This window comes from Protobothrops mucrosquamatus, unplaced genomic scaffold, assembly GCF_001527695.2.
Source record: "Protobothrops mucrosquamatus isolate PMUCROS unplaced genomic scaffold, P.Mucros_1.0 scaffold_99, whole genome shotgun sequence".
In the NCBI taxonomy this organism is placed as follows: domain Eukaryota; kingdom Metazoa; phylum Chordata; class Lepidosauria; order Squamata; family Viperidae; genus Protobothrops; species Protobothrops mucrosquamatus.
The window spans coordinates 74390-99463 of NW_015386175.1; the positions used below are offsets into that span (position 1 = coordinate 74390).

At 39.4% G+C, this 25074-nt stretch overlaps 1 protein-coding gene across 1 annotated transcript in view; it reads left to right on the plus strand.

Annotated features, from left to right (window-relative positions):
* Positions 1-16775, plus strand: part of ENDOV (endonuclease V) — a 64461-nt gene extending 47686 nt beyond the window's left edge. The window contains exons 9-11 of the mRNA XM_029283995.1: positions 15866-15920; positions 16285-16366; positions 16711-16775. Of these exons, the coding sequence (XP_029139828.1) occupies positions 15866-15920; positions 16285-16366; positions 16711-16775 (202 nt within the window). The remainder of the gene's footprint in view (positions 1-15865; positions 15921-16284; positions 16367-16710) is intronic.
* Positions 16776-25074: the final 8299 nt, after the last annotated feature.

Consider the following 25074-nt stretch of genomic DNA (forward strand, 5'->3'; position numbering starts at 1 on the left):
TGCATGCAAACCATGGACTCTTTTGCATCATGGCCTATCGGGCTTTTGCAGGCAATAAGTAGAAAAAATGCTGGGAAGAGGTTGGCTCTCTAGTAAAGCCCATTTTCTTGCTTTCTTTATGCTGCCATTAGTATCCCCCCCCCCCGGGTTTCTCTTTTAGCAGATCAGTGATAATCCTCAATCATATACAGTGTTGCAGGAGAAATGAAGGCAGCCTTTCTCTTGTTCCAAAAGCATGCTGCTCATAAAAAGCTTCCCCAAACACCTGGCTGCGTGAACTAGGAGGAGATAAACTTTCCCCCCGTTATTTTGCTAAGGAATTGCCGAGGCTCCCCTCTGCTGCTGTTGCTTCATTGCTTCAGCCTGCTCCATGTTCTTCTCTAGTCTCCCACCTCCATCTGTCATACTGTGGTTTTTCTAATGTTCATCTCCCACAGAAAATCTTCTTCTCACATTGCCCACAGAAGTGCACCTGGGGAGCCTTTATAATCCGTGGCACTTTGCTTTCCTGGCTTCTTTTTAATTTCTTTCAGGAAATTAGAGCCAGATTGGAAGTTTGGGGAAGTCAGGAAGGGGCGAAAAAATGGTATTCTTTAACAGACGATTGCTACTTTGTATTGTGTACTTTGGAGATGCTGTCAAGGCTCTGCTTACCAGGTTGCACAATTCTTTGGCCTTTCGCATACGTTCGACAGACTGGCTGACGAAGGAAGACAACTGCTCAGCCTGAAGTTCAGTTATTATTCTCAACATGCCACCCACCGGTCCCTGTTCCTCTCCTCTTCTTTGGATCCAGGAGAGAATCTTGTCTTGGTTGGAGAAACTCATCTCCCACCCTCCTCAAAAACTGTCTTCTCCACAGACAGCCTTTGAATAACATTTGATTGTTCTTCATCTCCAAAATTTAGCTTTGTTTGCACATTGGAAGGCAGTTCTAAATGGGAGAAGGGGGGAATGGTTCAGGAAGAAGTCATCCAATAATTCTGACATGGAGAACACCTGGGCGTGGAATTGTGGCTTTGGGAAGGTGTAGGGCAGGGGTCTTCAAACTTGGCCCTTTTATGACTTGTGGACTTCAGCTCCCAGAATTCCTCAGCCAGGCATGCTGGCTGAGGAATTCTGGGAGTTGAAGTCCACAAATCATAAAAGGGCCAAGTTTGAAGACCCCTGGTGTAGGGTCACAGGAAACAGTAGGTCAGTAGATCAATAATGGAGAGAGAAAAAGACAATAAACAATGGCCAGGATGGCTGAATACTGCTACTGTGCTGTTTACCAGTTGTGTACATCCCTGAGTCTTACTAATATTCTCCCTCTTTCAGGAAATTTTGCAAATTTTCAAAAAGACTAAATACAGTGTGTCTTTGTACCCATTACATATCCAATCCCTGCTCAGAAAATGTGAGTTTGCTTGAACATACCTGTGTACTACATTGGATGCTCTCATTCTACAAAAGCAGCAACAATCACACTCCAGGCAAGAGCTACTGCAATACACATGGGATCCCTCAGTAGATGCTCTCAGACTGAGACAGCCGATACCGAATTTTATTGTTATGGCAGAACCAGGACACTGAGGTGCAGTTGGGTACAAGCAAAAGAACAGGCCTCTTTTCCAGCTCGTCTGTTTTTGTTGTTTGGATGAAAGAGGGAGAAAGAGGCTTCACGATGATGCCTTGAAACAAGGTCACCTTATTTCCAGCGTCACTTATGTGGTGTCTAACCCACTTTATGACATAACTCACCTCCCTAACAGTGCACACTTTGTACTTACCATTTCCTGAGCAAAGTTGCAAGGCAAATGCCAACTTGCCTCCTTTAATGAGCAGATTTGAAGGAAGTCCAGCCTTTCAGAGTTAACAGCATACCTGACAAATAAGCAGCAGTACTGCAGGAGAGGGGTTTTTTTTCACAGGAAGGGAGTGAACATGCTACAGATGAAACCATATCCAAACTGACCTAATAGCTGGAAGTTTGACAGTGAATGTCCTTCAGAGTTCAGTCTTGTACACCTAGGTATAAGCCCACATAGGATTAATATTTCATATACGTAGATGATTGCACCTTATTCACTAGTGAGGACAACTAATAGTTGGAACAATTTGCCTCTGGAAGTTGTGAGTGCTTCATCAGTGGAGGTTTTCAAGATAAGACTAGACAGCCATTTGTCCAGAATGATATAGAATCTCCTGCCATGGGCAGAGGGTTGGACTAGAAGACCTCTTTTTAAGAAAAAGATAAAATTTACACCACAATTATTTTTATTGGGTATTATGGATAATTTGGATTCAAAAGAAATGAATTTGATGTTGTATTGTATAACAGCAGCAAGGACATTGATTGCTCAAAATTGGAAAAAGGAGATATTACTGACCATGGATGACTGGAGACAGAAAGTCTCATACTTTGCAGAAATGGCAAAAATATCCGCATACCTGAAGGATCAGTCTCAAGAGAAATTTATTTTGGTATGGAGAAGATGGATAGACTATATCCAGAGAAAATATGAAATGAATAATTATCATATAGCTTTTGATTAATTATTGTTATTCATAAATATTTTTATATATAATTTATATATGTAGTTTATAGTTAAGTTTATTATTGTATATTAGAGTTACAGTAAGTTTATACTTGTTTATATTATGAATGGGTAGTTTTGGTTAGACTTGGACTATTATGTGATTATTCCTGTACTCAGTTCTGGGAAGTCTGGGGGGGGGAGAGGAGAAGGGGATTAGGGGATAGAAATATATAAAAATTGATGTATTTATATATTATAGATAAATAATGGAATTGTATTAAAAAGAGGAGATGCTCAGCTGGTACCCCAAACTGCATTCGATGAAGTGGTTAAGAAGGGAGATGGGATGTAGGGAGGTGGAAAGGAGGAAAGAGGAGAGGTTGTGGGTTTAGGGGGAGGAAGGAAGAGGAAAGTGAATGAGGGTGGATGCAGGGCGGGGACTGCCGAGCATCTCCGAAAATGTACTGAGTAGGATTATCTTTTTTTTTGTTTTAAGTAAATGCATCATATTTGTTTTATTCGTTGTTTAATTTGAAAAATTAATAAAAAAATTTATATATATATATAAAAAAAAGACCTCCAAGGTTCCTTCCAACCCTATTGGTCTGTGTTCCAAGCCTCAAGCACAGGCTGCATCATGCCTGTGTATTGAATTCTGGGAAGCAACAATAACCCTTCCAAACCTATTCTTGTCCCTGTTAGTTGGGCTGGCATTCACACGATTCCTTAGACTTTGAACATTCTGGCTGGGAAACTTCTACAAATGGATATTGTCATTTCAACACATCTGGAAGGCCTAAGATTGGAGATGAGGGACAATTAAAAGGATACTTAGAGCCAATCCACCCAGTCTCTTTGCCTGCTGCTAGCCACTTCCAAGAAGACATATCTCTTCATGCCACTGGCTGTAACTTATTTACCAAGGATGGCTTAAGACACTGCTCTGGAAATGGGGTTTTCTCCCTTCTGCTGTATCTCCAGATGTTACAGATAGGTGATGAATGGCATCTTAATGCACATGGTGATGTGTTTCATGTCAGCAAACCTGGTTTGCCAAGCTTCTCGTGGGACTTCCCCATTCTAACTTGTCCTTGACCCACTCTCCCCCTTCTCAATCCTTTTTTTGCATTTGATGAAGATTGGAATCCCCACTTTTGTAGTTACTTTTTAAATATATTGATTGGCCAGGGGACTGGTTTCTATAAAGAGTTTGAAGCTTTTGTAAGGCTTTACCTGGCAGAGAATGGACTTTCCACTGGTAGCTGCTCTTAGGAGTTCTGACTCTTCCTATTCTCTCCTCAAATCTTCAGGGTAATTTACAGATTCCACACCAACCTCACTGCTAATTCTAGCTCTTTAACAGGACTTATCAAGCAGCTGGACATATTCAGATAACTATCAGTGGTCACCCAAGGGGTACAAAAATCTCTGTTTGCTGCCACTTAATGGACAATAGATTGAATAGTCAAGTTGTCCACCCATAGTTTCAAGGAATAATGTACATTTTTTAGTCAGTTAACAGCATGATGGGGAAAAAAAAGAAACAAAATGCAATATAACCAGAGAATTGTGTGTGCCACTTATAGAAAGTGTTTCACATGTGAAAAAAATGCTAGGCAGGGCTGGAATTTTACCCAACCCTGAGAATGTTGCATGTTAAGACTGCATGGACAGCAGTGCACACAGATCTGTTCCAGGTGCACCTGAAGGTGAGCTAAGGAGACAGCAAAAATTGTTTCCTGCTGGCTCTAGGATGAGATGGACATCTGGCAAAACAGCTGGTTTGGATGTGGCCTTTGAATGCCATTAGGAAAAAGATGTTGCAGTAGATTTCCTTCGGCATGCCAAAATGAGCACTCAAGTTTCACTTCTACTAGGAGAGATGCTGAAGCTCAGAGCATTAAACGGTTCTTGCCCTGAGGAATCTTCTTTCTAATTCTAGTTATGGAAGTTGAATGCAAAGAAAGTCATTCTTTGCATATAATTCATATATAGTTACAGAACTGAGATTGCAGAACCGAGCCTGGTTTTTGCAGATAGAATCCATCCGAGCCCTCTAACTGAAAACAAATCTGATTATGAGTATTCCAGCTGCACGTGTCCCCAAAACCTGATCTTAAATTGGACCAATCAAGCTGAGACAGGAATTAATATATGCCAGGTAATTCTGTCTGGCATATTTATGTTCTCTTGATCTGACTCACCCTCTTTATGTTAGTGGCTGAGAATCAATGTGCCCTGGATACTTTTGACTAAACATAACAAGATGTTAGAAACTCATAGAAATGCATTGTTTGGGTCGCCAAATGGATGATGCTGGAATTGATTCATCTACTAGCAAATCCCCAAAGCTTCCCCAGTGGAACTTTTGGATTCAATTTGAGTTTCCAGCATCTCCTTGGCAGTCCCTATTCTCCTATGACTACCTAACTGGGTTGGCCTCCTGAATAGCAATCGCCATCTTGTTCTTTGGTTCAGCTACCTGCCACGTCGTGCCTGAAACCTTTTGTTTGTTCCTCTCCCTTGGTGGTACTGGAGCTTTGGTCTCTGTTGCCTTGGTGTTAGTGGAATCGCTTTGAACAAGACAATAAATTGTATCCAAAAAAGAGTAGCGATGGGCAGCCATAACTATTAAGAATCATAGGAAGAAGGGAAGGCATTTGTCTGTTCAATAGACATTTGGGGACAATAGTATAGGCTAGAGCTGAGCTGCTTGGTGGCCTAGAGGTGAAGACACTGGCCTCCCACTCAGAAGCTTGAGAGTTCAATCCTAGGTAGCAACAGATGTTTCTTTCTCACAGTGCAAAGACAAATATCTGCTACGAACTCCATGTAGGCATCAGGAAGGGCAGCCAGTCATCACTCAGCTCCATTCAGTTGCCCAGACTCTACTCTGAATTAAGGGATTACAGGGTCGTAAAAAGGACAAAAATATAGGTTAGAGCGACCCTCTAATTGTCTTAGACTACTGTTCCCATCATCTGCAGCTTAGATATTATGGGAGTTGTGATTCCACAAATCTGGAGGGCACCAAGCTGAGAAAGCACAGTCCAGACTGAACTCTCATTCTTTCATACATTTTATATCCTGGCTTTCCTTTAGGAGCATGGGGTGATTGTCATAGCATGTCTTCCAGGTTCTTCCGCACAACATCCCTGTAAGGTAGGTTTGGCTGAGAGCCAGGTTGTGGCCCAACCTGACTCACCTAAAACAACCAAATCATTCTGAAGATGCAACAAATTTTTATTTAGCAAGCATGCAGTCAGTAAACAATATGTACACCCATATACTGTTTGGGCCAGTGGTGGGATTCAAATATGTGAACAACTGGTTCTCTGTGTGGATCCCACTTCTGGGCCTGGGCAACAAAAAATTAGCTACTGGTTCTGCCAAACTGGTGCGAACTGGCTGAATCCCACCACTGGTTTGGGCCCTTTGCTGAGCAACCCTGAGCAAAAGCAGAACCAGACCTTATATACTTTTGGCCTATTACATTGCAAAGGCAAGACAAAGGAAAAGGCAGATACGGTGTCAATTACAGCAGGATGTCAATCAATTAATCAGAATAGAGCTGGAAGGGACCTTGGATATTTTAGTCCAACCCCCCACTCAAGCAGGAAACACTATACCATTTCAGACAGGTGGCTGTCCAGTCTCTTCTTAAAAATCTCCCGTGATGAAGCTCCTACAACTTCTGAAGGCAAACTGTTCCACTGGTTAATAGTCCTCGCTGTTAGGAAGTTTCTCCTTAATTCCAGATGGCTTCTCTCCTTGATTAGTCTCCATCCATTGTTTCTTGTCTTGCATTCTGGTGCTTTGGAAAATAAGTTGACCCCCTCCTCTTTGTGGCAACCTCTCAAATACTGGAACACTGCTATCATGTCACCCCTAGTCCTTCTTTTCTCTAGACTGACCATACCCAATTCCTGCAATGTTCTTCATATGTTTTTGTCTTCAGGCCTTTAATCATCTTACTTGCTCTTCTTTGCACTTTTTCCAAATTTTCAACATCTTATCTGTAATGTGGTGGCCAAAACTGGATGCAGTATTCCAGGTGTGGCCTTACTAAGGCTTTGTAAAGTGATACTAATACTTCACGTGATTTTGGTTCTACGCCTTTGTTTATACAACCAAGAATTGTATTAGCTTTTTTGGATGCTGCCACACACTGCTGGCTCATGCTTAAGTGATCATCCACTAGGAGCCCAAGATCCCTCTCACAATGTGATCTGGGTCACCTTATTTTGATTCATCTCTTCCTATTAGGTCAGCACGTTAGCCTATTATCTCTGAGATACAGTCAATGAGTATAAACAATTTGATGTACTGATTCCTCTCCTGAATTCAGTGTGAATTAGGCTTGCTCTGAATGTTTTCTTACAAAGGCACTTTAAATGCTTCACATGTATTGAGTGTGGATGTGTGGGTGGGTGTATTTCATAGGTTTGATAATGACTGCTGCTCATGTGTGTATTGGTGGAATGTCCTTTTACCACCATAACTGGTAATTCATATAAAGTCACCCATGAACTTTCAAGGTGGAGGATGAATTGTGTTTGCAGCTCCCTAGTCCTAAACTACCCCATATGGGTCGCTGAACTGTTTCTAGGACTAATTTGGCCAGAAACATCCCTATGTCAAATTGAGCAAGAACAAACCAATTAAACAGCTAAGCTTACTCTTCCTTTTTTTCTTCTTAATCGTGGACAAAATAATTGAAGCCAATACTGAGTGAGTATCAGGATGATTCAGCCACATTTGTTAATCTCTTGATTTCTCATCGCTTGATGCAGCTGAATGTGAGACTTTTTCCACTGAAAAGTATTTGCAGTATCCCATCTGTGCAGTTTGATCAGCAAAGATTCATTACACATCCCTTGAGGCTTCAATCACTGGGTAGCAAACGTATATTGGAGTGTGCCAGCCCTGTATGTTATTCTAAGCCTGGAAAACAAGTGAAAAAGCCAGAGAGGCTTGAAAATATGTTTGAAAGCATCCTCGGCTTTCTTTTTAATAGCTTTAGTTCTGGAAGAGAACTTCAGCCTGCCAAAGCTTAAGAATATTAAAAAAGGAAGTGAGGGATGATTTCAAACCACAAATCTTATGGAAATTATCTATTTCCTGTGTTACTCAATAGCAATTTAATGGTGTTTTATCACTGAGATTCACACACATACATTCTTGAATGATATCCAATAATATATTTTACATTTCCCCCTCCGATCATTAGAAAAGGAGAGCACTTACCTTGCGGTTTGTTTGCTGCAAATGTTAAAAGGAGGAATTGTGGTTAGCATGACTTCAACAGTGTATCCGAAAGAAGGAAATAATGCAATGATGAAAAGGAAGTAAGGAGTAAGAAACAAGAGAATCTGGCAACAGGCTAGAGTAGACACTGTTTTCACTTTCCAGTACAGAATTGACTGGGGATGTCTGCTGCTAACAGTAAGTGATTATTAAGGCAATTGCCACAGTATAGAGAAATCTTCATTTGTAGGTCAACCTCTAGAACAGTGGTTCTCAACCTTTTTAATGCCGCGACCCCAACCGGTCGTAAGTCGAGGACTAAACCGGTCGTAAGTCGAGGACTAAACTGGTCGTAAGTCGAGGACTAAACCGGTCGTAAGTCGAGGACTACCCAACCGGTCGTAAGTCGAGGACTTTCCCTGCCCGGGAGCGCCGTGCATGCGTGGTTCTGCCCCCTGCGCCGGCTGAGGCGTAGCTGGCAAGCGGCAGAGACGGAGCAGGCTGACCACCAGCTGGCCCAGCTCAAGGGAGGTAAGGCACCCGCCGGAAAAGGGGAAAAAATGGCGGACAAAAAAAATGGCGGACAAAAAAAATGGCGGACAGCCTTGCTTGGCGACCCCCGTGAAATGGTCGATCGACCCCAAATGGGGTCCCGACCCACAGGTTGAGAACCACTGCTCTAGAACGTGTGCATTTGCCAATCAACAGGTAAGATATGCTGAGTGGAGGGAGGGCCTGCTGGCTGAATGTTGATCAGAAGTCGTGTCAATAGCAGAACCCAAATTTGTTTTTTCAACTCAAGGCCACTGGTTCAGCTTTTGTTTTTTCCCCTTACAAACAACTGAGCAAGGATGTGGAACTGCAGGTCCTCCAGGTGATGCTGGCTTATTTTGTTCTGTTCTGACTTTGTTTAGGTACATCCTTGAAACCAGCAACTCCTTTGTATTGAAGGCATGTAAAACAGTGTTGGCGAAACTCTGACACATGTGTCAAAGGTGACATGCCACAACATTTCGGGTGACGTGCCAGCATTCACCAACACCCGACAACAAATATTCTCCAAAGCATGCCTTGTCCTCATGTGATTTTTGGAGGCTGCAGAAGACCATGGAAGAGCATTCTTTGAAGCTCATGCAACTCAGAGCAACCTCTGGGAGGTTGCCAGGACAACCTGTCAACAAAAAGAAACTATTGCCTGAAGAGAAGTTGGGTGCCGCAGATTCTGGGAAGCGCTGGGCCATGGGAGCAATCATTCCATTTTCCAAGGCTTGTGTGCTTTGGGGAATGGCCCGAGTCAGCCTTTTGACTGGCAGTAACGGCTCTGGGGCTGAAATCAAGATACAGGACTCTATTTTAGGCCCAGCCTCAGTGCTGTCGTGAGTGCCACTGTTCAGCATGGCCTAGATGGGGGTGGGACATAGAGAATTCAGAGAGTGTTTTGTGTGACAGACCAGCAGAGTCAAGTTAGGCATTTTCTGAATTTGGGGCCCAAAAGATTTGCTATCACTGACCGGGGGGGGGGGCAGATTTTGAGTGTTACTGATTAGATTCATTTGTTGTTATAGAAATGGCTAGTTTATAATATTATGGAAAAGTAAAAAGTTGAGGTTCAATGTTAATGCTTCCTTCTACTGCAACAGAGGAAGTCAGAAGTCAATACCTTTTCTTTTCTTTTTCCCTTCTCCCCCTCACTTTTCCCCCCTTTTTCCTCCCCACTGTGTCCTACTATTTGCTTTTGTATTCTTGTATTTTATTCTATCTAATAAAATGTTACAAACTGTAGAAAAAAAGGAAAAAAGTACTGGTTTTAATTTCTTCAGTGGCAGTTCCTTTGCTGAATCACTTTCCCTTTGCACTGACAAATGTATGATAATTTATCCATGTTTATTAATATGCACCACTACCAGCTGGCTGGTCGGCCGTTCTTCCTCTCTTCCTCTTCTCTTCTTTTTCTCTGCCTTCTAAGAATGCACCCCCCCTCCCCAGTCCCTTCACTGTACCCTTAAAGACACAGGAATCAAGCGCAAAGCAAGAAAGGCTCACAAAAGCCTCCCAGAAAAAAAGAATATTTAAAGAAGCAACTCCAATCTTCCTTGCAACAAGTATGGGCAAATTAATATTTCCTCACCCATTCTGAAATTACATACATAATTCACTTCTTCCCATACCCTCCTCCCCGATCCTATTCACAGATCCAAAGATCATTGTCATTTCTATCCAAAAATGGCAAAAACTGTATAAAGGGTTTCTAGAATTTAATAAAAAATATTTCTTATTCTAACCCTGATCAAACAAGTCAACTTTATATTCCTTTCTTTTCTTCTGATAAGGTTAATCTTTAATTTATCAAGTTGCTGTAGGATTGAATCTCTGTTTTTTTTTCTCACCTCAAAGGTCCTTTTTCAAGAGAGGAATATTTCTTTTAAAAAACAAAAGTGTGCGCTTCTGCCAAGTTCATTACATGAAAGTGAGAGGAGGGCAAATCAGGAGAAATCTAAAGGTAGGCTAGAAAAATGTGGGATAGACAGCATCACCACCAGATTTGCAACCCGTGGTCTTTAGATATTCTTTTTTCTATTTCTTTTTTTTCTCTTTTTTCTTTTTTCCTTTGTATTTCTTTTCTTTGTATTCTTTTCTTTTTCTGATTTCAGTTTGTATCATCTTTTAGTATTGTAAAACTATTTAATTAAAAAGTATATCTTTAAAAAAAGAAATATTCCTGTCACCTTACTAACAATATATGGACATCTTAAAATTTTCTATCGTTCCCATCTTTAATAAACATTCTACCAAATTCATTTATATGCACTAGTTTTTAGTGCATGCATATATAACTTGCAATCATTCACTCTATTTTCTCTGTCAAGTAAACTATCTTCAGCTTTGTTATATTAAGTTTTCAGCCACCATCATAGCATCATCTGCATACAAAATAAACATGCATTCCCACCAACCTATCCCTAATGTCACTATAAGCAATCTTTACACTGTACATTTATCCATAAATATATTAAATAATCAAGAGGACATCTGACTTCTTTGTCTTATTTCCCACTCAGTCTCAAACTATTTGCAAAGTGTTTCATTTATAGCTGTACATACTTCCATCATATACAGTACCACTCTAATGCATTCAACAACCGCCCTTTAATTCCCCAAATGTTCAAAACAGTTTATCATACTGTTTCTCTCACTCAACAAAAGTACAGTTAACTTTCTCATGGTATCGACACAATTTTGAATAACAGAAAGATTATTGAGCCACTCTGCACTTTTCAATTTTGCTCACTGATATAGCTTCAGTCAGAATTCTGCCCAATACACTGTAGCCTTACCATTTTTCAACATTCTGGCAGCATTTGTAACTTCTTGTTCATCTTTATTTTCTTGGGCACTAACATGTATCGCATTTGTCACAGTTCTATTCTTTGACATATCACTATCCTTCCTGTACAAATCCCTTAAATGCATCTTTCACCACTTCCTCAATTTCAGTTCCATTCCAAATAATTTCATTGCTTTTATTTTTAATTCCATTCACTCTGCAGTGGGTTCCTTATTTAACCCTTGCATGCACTTCCAAAACATTTTTAAAATGTTTACCAAAATCTTTCTGCCTCTTTTGATTTTAACCTTTCCTTATCCTCTTTGACTACCTTTTATTTACTGTATATACAGTACATATTTTTGGTATATTTCTCTCATTTTCATTTTTGCTGCAGCCCTTCAGGGAGAAGGATAGTAAAGGCGAGTGTGCTGCCAAATACCCAAATTTTTACTGTGAGAGTGCTGCATAACTTCGGGCATGGCTTGTAACTCCCTTAATTAAGCACCATCATAATTTTGAACAGTCACTAAACAAGCGGTTGTTAACTGAGGACTGCCTGTATCCCCATCCTGGCATTTTAGATGTACCGAAACATCTACTTTACTCCTGCTTGTCCTCTTATTTTCATTTCTTCCAACTTTCCCAACATTACAGACTTCTCAAGGGAACTGGTTCCTTGCATTTTGTGTCTAAAATATCATAGTTTGAACTCTGGATTGATTTGTTATAAGGTCAGATTGCTTGTCTTCTTGGATATCTATAGTATTCACAAATGTCTTTTCCAATACTAAAATGCAAAAGCGACAATATTTTTTCTATCCTGTTCCTGTTTTTGTATTCATAGGGTATCACAGGAAAAACCTGCCACAATTTTGATCCTTATAGGTATAGGCAGAATACAGCACCTGAATATCTTTTCCAAGATCATCAGTGATACCCCACTAAGTGCTAGTCTGCAGGGTGTTTCTTGACTACTGGTTCTTGTACTATTAATAGCCAATTCTTAAAAGCAGAGGCTATCCATCAATTCAATTGTCAGTTCTAAAGCCGATTGTGGTACCTGTTGCTTTTAGTTTGGTCTTTATATTTAATTATAGTTCCTTTTTTCACTGTGCTTCCTGGACTTTCATTAATAGAGATTGCAAATCATTTGCAATTCCATCTATCAGAGTAGTGTCACCAGCATAGCACAGGTAATTGCTTCATCCATGTTTAAAACCCTGCTGGTTTTGGTTCAATCCAGCCTCCCTCAATATATTTTGAATAAAGAAGAGGAGAATATATAACCTTGTCTCATTCATCTGCTGAAGCAGCGTGTTTTGTGATATTTTATTTGGACTATCATGTTCCTAGGTTTATTTCCTGTAGTCTTCTAAAATGGTTTAATAATAATTTATTGCTCCCAGCAACTCTGGGTGGTTCAAATTGTTAAAAACATTTTAGAACAACTACTACTACTACTTCTACTACTACTACTACTACTACTACTACTACTACTACTACTACTACTACTACTACTACAATATCCTCCCTAAAACAAATAGATCCAGAGGGGAACAAAAAAGAAGAAAAGGGAGGGGTCAGTCATCCTATCCAAAAGTAATGACCTTGTACTGATATCATTTTAGTTCCGAGTACTAGAGGTTCTTTGAATAAAGAATATATTCTAAAGTGTCTTGAATGTTGACATGTGTACTGTACAGTATTTCATTATACTCCTTCCATTTCTGTTTGATTTTTTTTAACTGTCCAATCAGTTTGAGGTTGAAACCTCTTTAGTAAGAGTTTCCTTATTTTTGTGTGCCTGTTTCCATTTTTGATGTCTTCACAGATGTCTTTGTAATACTGTTCTTTGTCCTTTCGAACAGCATTCTGAAATTCTTCGTTAAGTTCCTTCCTAAAATATTAGTTTTTTTGGCTTTTAGTTTTTCTTCTGTTCTTGGCAATTTCCACCATTTGTTCTGAAATCCAGTTTGCTTTTTTCTGTTTCTTGGTACTGGGCAGTCTCTTTTCATATTTATCTTTAAAAACTTTGATCGCATTCCATAGTTCATCTAATTTTCTGTCAGTGAGGTTCAGGACACAGAAAGCGATTACTGAGGTTCTCCTTGAAAACAGCAAACATTTTGTGAAAATGTTTAGTTTTAGCTTGACTGGAGTTGACACATGAGCAATCATAATCTCTTCCATAATTAACCCATGGCCAAGTGTAGAATGTCAAGAGGATGACCTTGATATAGAGAGGAGTGGTCTGTTATCAAACCAGCAAAGGTCAAAATATGGTTTAAGTCAAAAATAAGAATGTATGTGTAAATGTCTCATCCTTTAACTCATGAATATAACAATGGGAGGAAGTAAGGCATAATCAGGCTTGCAAAGATTCTGTTACTGTAGTGCAGGGGTCTTCAAACTTGGCCCTTTTATGACTTGTGGACTTCAACTCCCAGAATTCCTCAGCCAGGAATTCCTCTGGGAGTTGAAGTCCACAAGTCATAAAAGGGCCAAGTTTGAAGACCCCGGCTGTAGTGCATCTGAATAAGAGCATGAAATTTCTTTGCTATTATGTCTTGAGATGTCTAAAGAATGTGATAACAATTAATACATCTCCAGATTGGCAGAAAATGATGAATTGTTCTCCTAGTTCATTTCTGTTCCTAGATCATTCAGCCCAATTATGTTATCCTCTGTACTATTTCCAGCCTTGGCATTCCTTTATCATGCTTGGATGTTGCCTATTTCAGATTGAACCTGGCCATAAAACTTGCCATCTTCCTCTTTTTTCGTATCAATTTTTGGAGCATAAACTTCGATAACTATCATATTAAAGGACTGTATTGTCTGACTTAACTATATCCTTCCCGGCAGTCAAAGAAATTGTGTTCTTTCTCTGCTTTTTGTGTTCTGAATAATAAATAGTATAATCTTTTGATTGAAAGTATTCCACTCCATATTGCCTAAGTTGTCAACTTTAGTCAATTCATTTCACCTTTCACTGTTTTGAACTTCCTCATGTTCATTCTTCTTACATTCTATGTAACTCTGTTTGCAGCTTTGGATTTTATTTTCCTGCATGGCAAGATTAGCAATTGGATGGCCAGAAGTCTTTTAACCTAACCACATCATCAATCCCCTTAGCATTCCAGAAAATCCTCAGGTCTTCCTCAGTACCTTGTTGAGTGTTATCTGACCCTGATTAGGCTGATCCTGGTCACTGTATCATCAATCACTTCATTTTCTCTAACCATGTGGTCTGCTTGGTAAAATACAGGCACTCTTCACCATTGCCTTTCCCATCACAGTATGAAATAAGGCCTTTGCTGTTGTCACTAAAACAGTTACCCACCTCCAGTATGTTCCTGCTGCCTGATATGGATAACTGCAGTTGGATGAACTTCATACCTTAAGTGATCCTGTTGGGATTGTATGTTCAAGGCACACACTCCTGGAGTTCTTCAATCATCCCCCCCTCAGGAATAACCTTCCTCCCTCCACCATTACAAGGTGGCAGCAAGCAGCTCTCAGGGTGGGCAGGGTCTCTCTCTCTTTCTCTCTCTCTCTCTCTCACACACACACACACACACACATCTCTATCTATCTATCTATCATCTATCTATCTATCTATCTATCTATCTATCTATCATCTATCTATCTATCTATCTATCTATCTATCTATCTATCTATCTATCTATCTATCTATCTATCTATCTATCTATCTATCTATCTATCTATCTACTGTATCTATCTGTCTCTGTCTCTATCTCTATCTCTCATCTATAATGTATCCATTATAGTGGAGCCTGGCTTGTTCATGTTCAGAGTTTTGTTTGTTATTGTCCTCCTAAATCTCATGCTTTTGGACATTTTGGCAAGCCCTCATCCCCCAAGGACCAGGAGTACTGTGTCAATGGCAAAATCAGGCAGGAGACAGGAACCTGTCATAATGCCAGCATTCAAAGTTTCAACTAACTTCTCCTAATTAGGAAAGTTTAAAAGAAAGTTTTCTATTTGAATGCTCCCCCCCCCCCAAAAAAAGAAACTTGAAATGTGTCATCACAGCGGTATGCTAGGCACAATTCTTCCAACTTCTCTCTCCCCCAGATCCTCTTGAAATCTTTCATGTTGTATAATAAATGTCATGCAAGTTATGACTGTCTGGTAACTTGTCATTAGTGGAATGAAGGTTCTGACATAACGTGAAATCAATTTTTTTTTTAAAAAAAGCCAAAATCATGTTATGGTGTCCATTACAGTATTTAATTTAAAAATGAAAATAATGTTCCATTTCTGTAAGAAAAATGGATGTTTAATGATCAAAACTGCTTCAGCTTTTACTAATTAAATAATAGAAACCCAGGTTCCTCTCCAATCCTTGTTCATTTTTCTCAGTTTAAGAACAGATTTTACATTCTAGGTTGCAAATGTTGGAAATGTTCATTTTTAAATATGGACTGCCAGGGCAAAGAGTTAGATCTGCCCAAACCTAAGACCTTGAGGGCCTATCTGTACTTGTGACCTCTCTTCTTGGGTTGTGGGTGTTATCCTCACTGAAATAGTGGTCCATCTGCAGTCATTCTCTGGATTTGTTTTTTTCAGCTTCACGTTTTCCTTGCTGTTCACAACTCATGGTGCTGAATATTTTTTTCTTGGTTCCTTTAACTTCTTTATCCCCTTCATTGAGCCTCACAACCTAGTCATTCCTGGCCTCTGGAGGACCACAAATGTCAAACTTTGTATTCCAATTACAATAACCTTTGCTCCCTTCTTTTAGGAAAGATGCCTGCTCAAGAGTGTACCATCGGGCTAATGATGATGCAGGATGGCCGGTACTATGGATTTATCAAGAAAAGATGTAAACTGCCATCCCTGAAACAGACATAAATAAGTAATTTACACTCTAGTTCTTTTTTTAAAAGTATTTGGGTTCCTTAGTTACTCCAGTCCATACTGTAATCTCAATGTGACTTGTCTGTATTTGTATCTTGGCTAATTTTTCTTTAGCAGCTACAGACATTCCCCCACCAGGATGTTCCTAGAAACACTTCTCACAACATCCTGATTTTATTAAAATTTTGCACGCCATCCTCAGTTGTGTGCGAACCAACCCCAAAGACTTTGCTTCTTTTAAACTTCATTGCACGTGCTTCCTCAGCAAAAAGTCTCCCAAATAATTTCCCATTTTAATTTCAGGCAAAATTAGGTGATGAACCTCAGACATTATTGCAGTTGGACACAAGGAACTGGGAGAATAAACAAGGTTTCCAGCAAAAAGGTGAATTCTGTAAAGGGTCCATTCTAAAGTAGCCAAGGCAAGCGGTTATGGAGTCCAGATGCTTGCGGAAATGTTTTGACTAGCCATTGGGAAGATGAAGCTTATTCTAAGAATGGTGGCAGGCTGGCAAAAGTTGTTTCAAGGTATGTAGGACAAGCTAGACATTTATTGAGTTGTTCTGTGTGGTGGCTGTATGAAGGTATTTCTAGTGATATGGAATGTCTTTGGAGCTGAGGATGCATAGACCAAGAGAGGTTAAAGCAATTCATGCCTCTGGCTGTGACCTGAAATTGAGGATCTCGTAAATCCCTTCTACTCCTGATTCTACAATTCATTTCTAACAGAAACAAAGTGTCACAGCAAAGATTTGAACATGTTTGTAGATGCTCTGCTCAGAGAGCTGGGATAATGCACTGGGGAAATAAGTGTAAATGAATGCTGGGGAGAAAGAGTGTGCATGAGAGAGAAAAACTTCTTTCATCAAAAGCCAGGAGTCTGGAGCAAAAAATTAAATGGAATAGAACAGTGCAATAACAGTGTTTCATCAGTCAGCAGGCAAGATCCATGGCACCAAATATTTTGGCTTTGAGACTAATTTTGTAAGCCTTGATAGCCTGCCAAAACCCAATAAATAATTCGAAGGGAGCCTGGGGTTGTATGACTTTTGAGTAACAAACCAGAAAAGAAGTTGCTTTTGGAAGGAATCCTTGCTGGCACCATCCTGCTGTCATGTTAGTATGGGTGGAGAGGCAGGGAGGGTGGTCATGTAGGGAGCGCATTCCATCTGGCTTCATAAAATACCAATTATCAGTTGCAATGTGAGAATGAGACAAGATGAGCTGCAAGAGTTTGTTGCAGGCTTTCAGAAAATCTATACAGGCAAGTGATGAGGACTAAGAAACAAAAGGTCACTTTTACCTGGCCCAACCAAAGATAGTAGGTAGCATGGGAAGACCATGCCCTTTGGAAGCAATTTGGCAGACTGCATTTAAAGGAAGGGTGAGGATTTGAGCACTTGATTTATCAGGAAGATCTCAAGTCTCAAACTGTGTGGAGCATTCTTTTTCTCTTCCTGACATCCTTCTGCTTTCCTGATACTCTCTTCTTTCTCTCTTTCCTTCTGCACCACCAGCATGGATCAGATTAATCTCCCCAGAAGTCTGAACTAATTTTCTACATAATAATATAAAATTAAAGCATGTTCAGTTGGGGGTTGAGGTTCTGAGAAATTAGCCAGAGAACCAAATGTAGCCCCAAGATCATTGGCATAGCAGGATTATAATTCAGTTTGATGTAGCCTTCTCAGGACTACATAAAGCATGTAAAAAAAAAAAGGATGAGATTTGAACACATGATTTGTGGCATTTTCTATTTTGACCCTTTTTTTAAATGCATAATAAGGAAGATATTTTTGAAGGTTTTCTAACTCCAAACCTTACCATGACAATCAAATAACTTCACTATTGTGTTTTTGTGGGGGTGAGAAACCGTTGATGAGAGGAGCATTGATTATTATGACTCTTTTCATTTGAATGAAATGAAATCATAACACCTATATTTAGACAAACATGTACACACATGCATGTGCTTATTCAGTTTATAAGGAAATAGGGTCTGTGTGGAAAGAGAAGTGAGGAGGTTACATGCAACCAGCACCAGTAATTGTAAAAGAAGACATGAGAAAGCTCAAATCATAGAGAAGTGGAAGGAAAGAAACAGCATAGAGGAGGAGAATAGAGAACAATGGCATTCTCCCTGAGGACTTCTCCAGAATTGCAAGCCAGCAAATCAATGAAGATTCTCAGTCATCCAGAGTTGTCTGGAAGTTGAGTCAGGGCAACTGAAACTTCTTTTCAAGGCGAAGAAAAAGAATGATGACGAGGAAGAGGAAGTCCAGTTGCCCTGACTCAACTTCCAAACACTAGCCAATAAGGTTAATTAGACGTTCTCAAGGTTATAGGTGTAAGACATTTAGAGGACACAGATTGAAGATGGCTGGATAAAAGTGAGACTGTAGAGTCCTTGATGTTCTCTGAGCTTGGTTGTTTGCTTGCAGACATTTTGCTACCCAGTTAGGTAACATCTTCAGTGCTAGAAGGGAGTGGGGTTTGCTCTCCTTTTTAATGTACTAGTGGCTTGTTCTGTCAGTGCTGATGGGAGATTTGTTGAGACTCAAATCTCCAACAGAGACTCATAATAGATAAGAAAAGCTTTGAGAAGGCATTTAGCAGCACATCAGGGCCTAGACTAGCACATTAATTATATTCCCAATCTAATTATTCTAAAATGAATAATTAGTATAGGCTTACAAAAAAACCCCAAATCTCATATATATTAAAATCAGAGCCCTTTATTCCCTGCCCAAAAGATCCAGTGTCTATATACTGTAAATTTATTCATGTATGAAAGTACTATTCTAAAATAAATGTCTGCGGTTATATTAGAACATCTGATAGTGATTGTCATGTGGCTTTTCACTCTTGATTATAGAGTTTCTTGCCAGACTTATGGATTCTTCTAATGGAAGAATCTATAGATTAGCAAGAAAAACTAATGAGAAGGTGAATCAATGAGGAACTTCAATAATTATTAGCAGGGGAAAAATGAATATCCTTAGTAGAGAAAAACTTTTACTGAGAACAATCCAAAATGGCTCTCCTATACTATGAAAAATAGATTTGTTTTAATGGATCAACAAAACTATCATTGCTTTCCACATCATTAGATGCTTAACAAGAGGAGTAATTACATAGAAACTTACATATACACATAGTGAGTACCACATAAAGATGATGAAATAAATCTGTCGTTGCTATCTTTTTATACCAGGCTAACTATATTTTCTGTATTTATGAATCAAATTTATATAATTGTCCATCTCACAAAATATGACTCTGATTGGACTAGTTTTCTCTGAATTTACTAATAGGATCATTTGTTTCAAAAGTACTGTGGGAAGTCAGAGCCCCCCAGAGAAGGAAATATTAAAAGGGCAGAAAAATATATTTTTCCTCAAAAGGATTTTTAAAAGCAGAAACCAACCCTGGCCCCAAATCTGTCCCCAAGCAGGAGCCAGCCCTATACAAATGCAAATGTAAAACCATCAGAAAGTTGGAACCAGAGAACTCAAGAAGACAAAGAGACTTAAAATCTGCATACCTTACCCAAACTCTAAGAGTCATTAGCCCAGCCCCAGGGAAGCAGGATATGACTTTTGGGACATAATAGGATTAAACCACAGATACTAAGGCCTAGAAAAGCACTCAGACTCAGTTCAAAGTTCATGCCACAGGAACAGGAAACTTCCAAACAAAAGGCTAGAGAGGGTATAAAAACCTACTGCCCATGTGCTCAGGTCCTTCTTTCCTCTGGTCTTTCCTGCAAGATCCATCTTTCTGCCTCTTCAATAAACTGTAACCTTCTTCCCAAAGCAATTGCCATGTTGCTTATTTATTCCCGGCTTGGATGAACCAGGATGAAGACTTTACTTTCAACAGTACCATGCCATTTGTTTGTGCACACTGCTGCTTTTATATTTTTGTGATTGTTTTTATTGAGCTATTCTATAATTTTACTGGTAAAGTTTGGAAGAATTGCTATCATGTTTTAAAAATCTCTCTTGCATCCTGCCTTAGTCTCCCAGGATGAAGGCTGGGATGAAAATACTTCAAACAAACAAACTAGGTAAATAAAATGTAATCCAAAACTGGAGGTTTTCTCTCCTCTTTCCTTTGTGATTGAGGTTTGTGCTTTTGTTGTTTTGCTGTTGCTTAGTTCCATCCTGAAGAATTATTCTGGATGCTAAAGCTTTCAATCAGTTATAGCTGGTTTTTGCCCTGATATCCTGAATCATTTGTGTCAATTTATCAATTTATCCTAAAGTAAGGATATATAACCATTAATGTCATCATGGTTAAAGAGTAGAACACAGTATTCCCCCCCCTCTTCCTCTTGCAGTTATATCTGGAGGCAGAATGAGATAATGATTGCAAGGTATCAGTGATTTCCACAAAGACTTTCCTTTAGTTCAGCTGTGCTTTGCTGGCTGTAGGGCAGTTATAGCTATTAAGAAATGTCCTGGATTCCATTTAATAACTGGATTCAGTCATCACACCAAGTTGCTAATGTGGTTGCTTTGATTTGCATTAGCTAGTTGGACAAATGCAGCCATCAAGGCTTATGTAATATGCAGTGGTGGGATTCAAATGTGTGAACAACCGGTTGTCTGTGTGGATGCCACTTCCGGAAGTCCGTTCTGGGCCTGGGCAACAAAAAAATTAGCTACTGATTCTGCCAAACTGATGCGAACCGGCTGAATCTCACCACTGATAATATGGTTAAGATGAATCATGGCCAAGTACTATTTATGGACCAATCAGTCTGTCAACTGCTTTCCCTCATTCGCTTTCCCATAATGCCAGCTTATGTCTTGAATTTCAAACTGCCTCTTGGTGTTATCTTTGCTGTTACCACAGAGACTCTGCACATGCCTGCACACGCCTCCTCTCTGATTTTATCTCTTTGTAACCCACAGCACCATAGTCCATTACCTGGGTTAAAGACTGCCTAGAAAGCACTTGAAAACACAGTCAGTGTTGTCTAAAATGAAGAGATACTTATTCTTTGCTGGTAAGAGGGTTTTATTTCCCAGGAGATGGAACCCTGGGTTGCAACTTAAAAAAAAACAACTTAAAAAAAGTGTTTTGGCCAGTTCTGACTGGAAACTAGAGGATGTTATATAAAAAGAGCAAATTAACATCATGGCAGGGGGCAGAAGTCTCTGTCAGAATTCAGTTAAACTCACATTCCAATCTATAAACCTTAACACTTTTGTTATAAAGATGGAAGCTATTTCTCATACTGAAGAGGTTATCCTTAAGAAAAAAAAGTATGAAAAATAATTATGTAAATAATAATGTAATAATATTGAAATTATGCCTGGCCATCAAGTAGGATATAAATGTAAGATTCACACAGAGAGCATTAGTATTACTACTATAAGTATCCTTTTCAGGTCACAGGTCCAATTGAAACAGAAGTAATACAAGTAGAAGTATGTTTTCCTGCGGGATACTGTATTAAACCTACATGTCCATTCTAGTTTTTCTATTTTCTTCAATAAGCGTCATACATCATTTCCTGGCTACTAAGCATTTTCAACCCACTTCTAGAATATTTCTGCCTAGACATGTTTATGTACATCTTTTTTTTTCCACCTCCCCTTTGTTTAAGATAAAATACTTCGTCTACTGTGGCATGCAAATTTCACTGTTTCCTTGAGAATATATCTTTTCAATATATATGTTTCTTATTTGCCCCGCGTTGGCTCCAGTTCAGTCACTACTCATTGCCTGAATTTCCTATTAATGATTAAGAAAAGAGACATGCACATTTGATAGTCATAATGGTGATGTTATCTTGAATCATATCTTTATATATTCAGAAATGACAGCACTGGTCACTTACTAATCCTCCTCCTTATGAATAGAATTATTATGACGAGATGCTTAAGAATTGTTTCTTTTTGAATACAGGGCAAAATAACAAAAAGGAAAAAAAAACATAATTGGAATAATGGAATACCACAGGGAGGATGTCATCAACTATAAAGCATAACGGAAACATCATAGAATGTGCTGCAAGCAGCTAAAAGTAAAAAAAATGCTGAGCCTTTAATAGGTGCATGCTTTGAAGAAAAAAATACGTATGAATCCTAAAAGGATTATGTTCAGAATTTCAAAAGTCCTGACCTGATTTTGATTTATTACTAATTAAATGCAAGTCTGGTATTAAACACCAGCTCTCTCTGCCTGCTGATGAAATTCTGACATGAATCAGATTTTAGAATACAGGTCGTCCTCCACCTACGACCACAACTAAGCCCAAAATTTCTGTTGCTAAGTGAGACAGCTGTTAAGTGAATTTTGCCCCATTTTATGACCTTTCTTGCCAGAGTTGTTAAGTGAATCACTGCAATTAGTAACACGGTTGGTAAGTGAATCCGGCTTCCCCATTGACTTTGCTTGTCAGAAAGTGGCAAAAGGCGATCACATGACCCCGGGGCACTGCAACCGTCGTCAATAATGAGCCAGTGGCCAAGTGTCTGAATTTTGATCACGTGACCCTGGGGATGCTGCAATGGTCATACGTGCAAAAAAAGGGTCATAAGTCACCTTTTCCAGTGCCATTGTAACTTCGAACGGTCAATAAATGAACTGTTATAAGTCAAGGACTACCTGTAATGAATTACTAGTACACAAAGGTTCAGCTATGAGTTGCTTAGATTTTTTAGTTGGAGGTCCGCCAACAGATACTAAAATATACCCAAAGTAGTAGCAGGAATCATCAAGTTCCCTTTATGCAAGACACAGGTACTGTAGCATCCTTCCAGTTTTCTTTCCTACTAAATAGCACTAAGTGTTTTATTGCTTCACACTGGAAGTAACACACAACCATTATGATAAATAACCATGCTGCATGAATCTCTCTAATCTTTGTTTTTTAAACTGCCCAAGTTTATGGCCATTACTATACTTCTGAAAGTCCATTCTACAAGCTGAGAGAAGACATAGTTCCCTTGTCTAATTCTAAATTAGAATTTAGACAAGAATTGTCTAAATCTATTCAATTTTAATAGATCACCCCTAGATTCTAATATCATGAGAAGGGAAAAGATTTTACCTTATCTATTTCCCTACTTCCTGCCCACAATTTCAGAATCTCAATTATATTTCCCATTTCTTGCTTTTTTTACTAAGCTTGATCAACTTTAGCATGTTATTTTTTTTCCCCCTCAGAGTACAGCTGCTCCAAGCTTTTGATTGCTCTGCTTAGGCTTTTCAGAATAATTCCAGCCCTATGATATCCATTTTGAGGTGTGATAAAGAAAAATATTCACAGTGTGCTAAATGGGATTGCATCATCCATTTATATAACGATATTACATATTGGCTGTTTTATTTTCAGTTCCAGCAGCTGCACACTGAGCTCTCCGCTACTCTATCACTCCAAGATCTCTGTGGTGACTGCTGCTTTAGATGTCTATTTGCACTTAAGTGCAGTATGAATGTTTGTATACTTCCCTGCTAGAAGCAGCGCGCAAAAATACTTCTGCAGCTCATCGCTGTCTTTGTTAATCTCTCCACCCCCACAGAACATTGGAAAGTAATTATGCAATGGCGTTCTGTCTATCTGTCCATCAGCAGAATCACTCTTCCCAAGCAGTGCAGAAGAGCAGAGAACTCAACAAAAGAAAGGTGGGGTTTGAAGGTAGACTAGATCCTTCCATGCATCTCTGCTGGAGTAGCGATTGGGCAGGGACTCAGAATGCTGCTGACTCATCCATTCTAAACCCCTTTTCTTTCTCCCAGCTCACATCTCCAAATGTAGGCAGCCTGCACTGTGCTTGACAGAGTGTGCACACCCACATACCACACAAGGATATGCAACCTGTGAAGAAAGGAGACACATGCACGCACACCCAGACTCAACAGAATATTTCATTACCACAAAGAAAATGCAGATGTCTCCTATAGTCATGCCTGGGAAAGGGGCTGTTAAAAAAAAAAGTCAAGGTTTCCCCTGTACAGTCATGTCTGACCTTGGGGGGAGGGGTGCTCATCTCCATTTCTTAGCCGAGGGAGCCAGTGTTGTCCAAAGATGTTTTCATGGTCATGTGGCATGACTTTAGGCTGAATGCCATTATCCTCCCACTGAAGTATACCTATTAATCTACTTGCATTTGCATGCTTTCAAACTGCTAGGTGGGCAGGAGATGGGGCAAGTACCGTGCTTGGATCTTGAACTGCCAACTTTCTGGTCAACAAGCCCAATGCCTTAACAGTTTAGCTATCCTAAATAATCTTGCGTTATAAGCAAACATCGCCATTTTGCCACTCATCCCTAACTAACTCTACAATATGATGCCTTTTGAGAAACTTTTTGACAATCTTTAAAATCTCTGAAAGGTTGGAGAGATAGAAAGTTTGCAGAAGCCATGTTGCTCCTTTACCAGCCTATTCTTTTTTCTGTTTGGCAATTTAATCATTAATAATGTTTCCTGTCCAGTTACCCAGAAAAGATACTATACTCGCCATCTTTTATTTCCTGAATTCTCTATGGATCTCTTTTTTAAAAATTGGTGACTTGTTGGTTTGATTGTTTTCTGTTTGTTAGAAAGACTGTTGTAGGGTGATCATACGAATCCATGATACTTTGGAACAATTCAGAGTTTTTCCCTTGCATTTTAACGTGGATCTTCTGGTGCAAAATTATACGGTTAGAATAGAATAGAATAGAATAGAATAGAATATTTTATTTATTTATTTATTTATTTATTTATTTATTTATTTATTTATTTATTTATTTATTTATTTATTTATTTATTTATTTATTTATTAAATTTATATACCGCCCTATCTCCCTTGCGGGACTCAGGGCGGTGAACAGGCGATACTAAAAACCACGAATAAATAAATAATTTCTGTTTTAAAATCGAATTGAATAATAGGCCTGTTCTAAAAANGGTCTTGCAAATACCTAGGTCCATTGCCATGGAGCGCTTTAAAAGTTGTTACTAACACCTTGAAGCGCACCCGGAAGGCCACCGGCAGCCAGTGCAGCTCGCGCAGGAGAGGTGTTACATGGGAGCATCTAGAGGCCCCCAAAATCCCCCGCGCAGCCGCATTCTGAACTAGCTGGAGCCTCCG